General features: G+C 55.3%; 1 protein-coding gene across 1 annotated transcript in view; it reads left to right on the top strand.

Annotated features, from left to right (window-relative positions):
• Positions 1-2,366, top strand: part of LOC102423440 (boLa class II histocompatibility antigen, DQB*0101 beta chain-like) — an 11,905-nt gene extending 9,539 nt beyond the window's left edge. The window contains exons 3-5 of the mRNA XM_006104428.3: positions 70-351; positions 771-881; positions 1,988-2,366. Coding sequence (XP_006104490.1) covers positions 70-351; positions 771-881; positions 1,988-2,001 — 407 coding nt within the window. The 3' untranslated portion in view covers positions 2,002-2,366. The remainder of the gene's footprint in view (positions 1-69; positions 352-770; positions 882-1,987) is intronic.
• The last annotated feature ends 237 nt before the right edge of the window (positions 2,367-2,603 follow it).

Below are 2,603 nucleotides of genomic sequence, written 5' to 3'. Positions count from 1 at the left end.
GTGGGGAGACTTGCCTGTGCCTCACATGTCACTCGGCACTTTTCCTGTCTGTTTCCCGCCCCTCGCCAGTGGAGCCCACAGTGACCATCTCCCCGGCCAGGACAGAGGCCCTGAACCACCACAACATGCTGGTCTGCTCGGTGACGGATTTCTATCCAGCCCACATCAAAGTCCGCTGGTTCCGGAATGACCAGGAGGAGACAGCCGGCGTTGTGTCCACCCCCCTGATTAGGAACGGGGACTGGACCTACCAGATCCTGGTGATGCTGGAAATGACCCCCCAGCGAGGAGACGTCTACACCTGCCGCGTGGAGCACCCCAGCCTCCAGAGCCCCATCTCAGTGGAGTGGCGTAAGGGGCAGTTTCTTTCCTGCACCCTGGGCCCCACAGACAGAGGGCAAACAGCATCCCCTGGCTGTCCCATGGCATCCCTACCCCTGATGTCACTGCTGAGTGGACATCACAGGATGCTAGAGCCCTCTGGTGCCCTGGCAGGGGCATCAGATCTCATGTTGTTTCCAGACACTAGGGAGTTCACTCTACACCACAGCCAGAACTCAGCCTGGCAGCTCTGGAGGGCTGACTGTGGTGGCTGGTGAAGGGGGTTGGGGTCCAAGGTTAGGATGTGTGTGAAGGAGAAGGACCCACTTCCCCCTGTCACCACCCACAGTATCCAAGGGTTTACTGGCTGGTCCCCCCAGGGATGGAGGCTTCCAAAGGGCCCCTGTGGGTTTGGGGACAGAAGCTGACACCCAGGCTCTGCTCCCCAGGGGCACAGTCTGGATCCGCCCAGAGCAAGATGCTGAGCGGCGTCGGGGGCTTCGTGCTGGGGCTGATCTTCCTGGGCCTGGGCCTTGTCATCCGTCACAGGAAACAGAAGGGTAAGCAACTGGGGAAACGGGAGGATGGGCTGTGCCCGGGACCCTCTGTTGATGGGCTGTGCCCGGGACCCTCTGTTGAGGGAGCCTCTGCTTGTAGGTGTAACTCTCCTCCTGACCTGGAAGGCAGGAGGCCAGGCTGGTGGTGGGAGGAGACAGACAGCTAGGCCAGGCTTTGGACTCGATTTTACTGGTTGAAAGGCAGCCCTGCCACCGGCGTGACTGTGGCGAGTGTCCTGGGGCTGAGAGCTCATCACTGTCTCGCTGGCCCCTTTCCAAAAGCTGCTTCTTTAAGATCAGGGCGTTGTCTTTCCTTCCTTCTAGTGACAGGTCCACTCATTTTGGGATTGTTGTTTAGGGGTAAGGCCTTGTGGCTGATGGGTGGGGAGGAAATAGATTTCCAATTAAATTGCTTATCTCATTTCCTGTGTGTGGGAGAGGGACTGGCTGTTTGTGTGATGAGACCTTTCTCTGTGTAAAGTCCTTTTATAAGATCTCATGGCCCTCCCCCCAGGTATTGTCTCTGTTCTGATTTAATGGGGGGGGGGGGTGGTGTGAGGACAGGAAAAAGAGGGAGGGGTGGGAGGTGAGTGTTCCTGGTCATAAAAGTCTCGGTTCATGGCCTATTCCCTGCCAGAGGACCAAGGATTCTGGGAGAAGCTCGCCCAGTTTCTGAAGGAAGCTCCAGGCTTCTTATCCAGAACCAGGGTTTAACTTTGGTGAATCTTTTTGTGAAACGTGGAGCCAGAGCCACGTCTTGGGTGGTAGACACGGGGATGATGCTCATTTTGTTCCACATGCTGGTGGCTCCTGCCTGTGGGCATTTATAAGTGACTCCTAGTGGTGGAAAGAGGGTTAGTTTCATTAAATTTGCTAAAAAGATGAAATGCTCATATCCCCCAAGGGGTAACAGCTGTTCCCCTGCCTCCTGCATGTCTGGGTGGAGCTGAAGTGCGTGTCCTCTTTAGCTGATTTCACCCCGACACAGATACTGGGGGAGGTGATGACCTTATGTGGAGACCTCAGCTTTACCTGATGCTGCAGGGCCAGAGAGGTGGGTACAGGGTATGTCCCCAGGTGCTGGGTGCTGATCACTCTCTCTTCTACAGGGCTCCTGCGCTGACTCCTGAGGGTACTTTGACTGGGATTGGCTGTGTTTTTTCTGAAATGCCTGCTTGTTGTCCTCGCGCAGAATTCCCAGCTGCCTGTGAGCCTGCTCCCTCTGAGATCAGAGTCCTAGTTACTCTGATGCAGTTGGCCAGGCATCTCCTGTGACATCCCCCTTAGCAGCCCCTCCCGAGGCCATGGCTATGCCCTTGGAGTCTGTCCTGTGGGCTGCCAGCTGAGTCTACTCAAGACCCCCAAGGCTTTTTTCTTTTGTTCCTCCTACTCTATCCCCTCCCCTTCCCCCGCCCCCCACTGTCAAGAGAAGCATATTAAAGCCTTTACCTGACTCCAGAGCTTTTATCATAATTAAACATGTTACCTATATCCCGAGCCTTCTTAACTGAGTGGAGGCAGGAAGCCACTGCAGAATGAAAGGAACATGTTTTGCTCCTTGAGGGAGACTAGAGCATCTTGGGGTGCTGTGATAAACGTGGGCAGAGGGAACAATTCAATCATTCCCCTTCCTGGCTCTTTGGTATTGATATTCAGTGCAGTGGCCTTAGGATGTGCTGGCCTCTCTTCCAGCCTGGTGGGTAGAGTGTATGTCAGCATGGAGGA

The sequence above is a fragment of the Myotis lucifugus genome, unplaced genomic scaffold (genome assembly GCF_000147115.1).
Source record: "Myotis lucifugus unplaced genomic scaffold, Myoluc2.0 scaffold_568, whole genome shotgun sequence".
Taxonomy (NCBI): domain Eukaryota; kingdom Metazoa; phylum Chordata; class Mammalia; order Chiroptera; family Vespertilionidae; genus Myotis; species Myotis lucifugus.
Note: the sequence above shows the minus strand (reverse complement) of the source record. Positions and strands in the feature narration are given on the sequence as shown.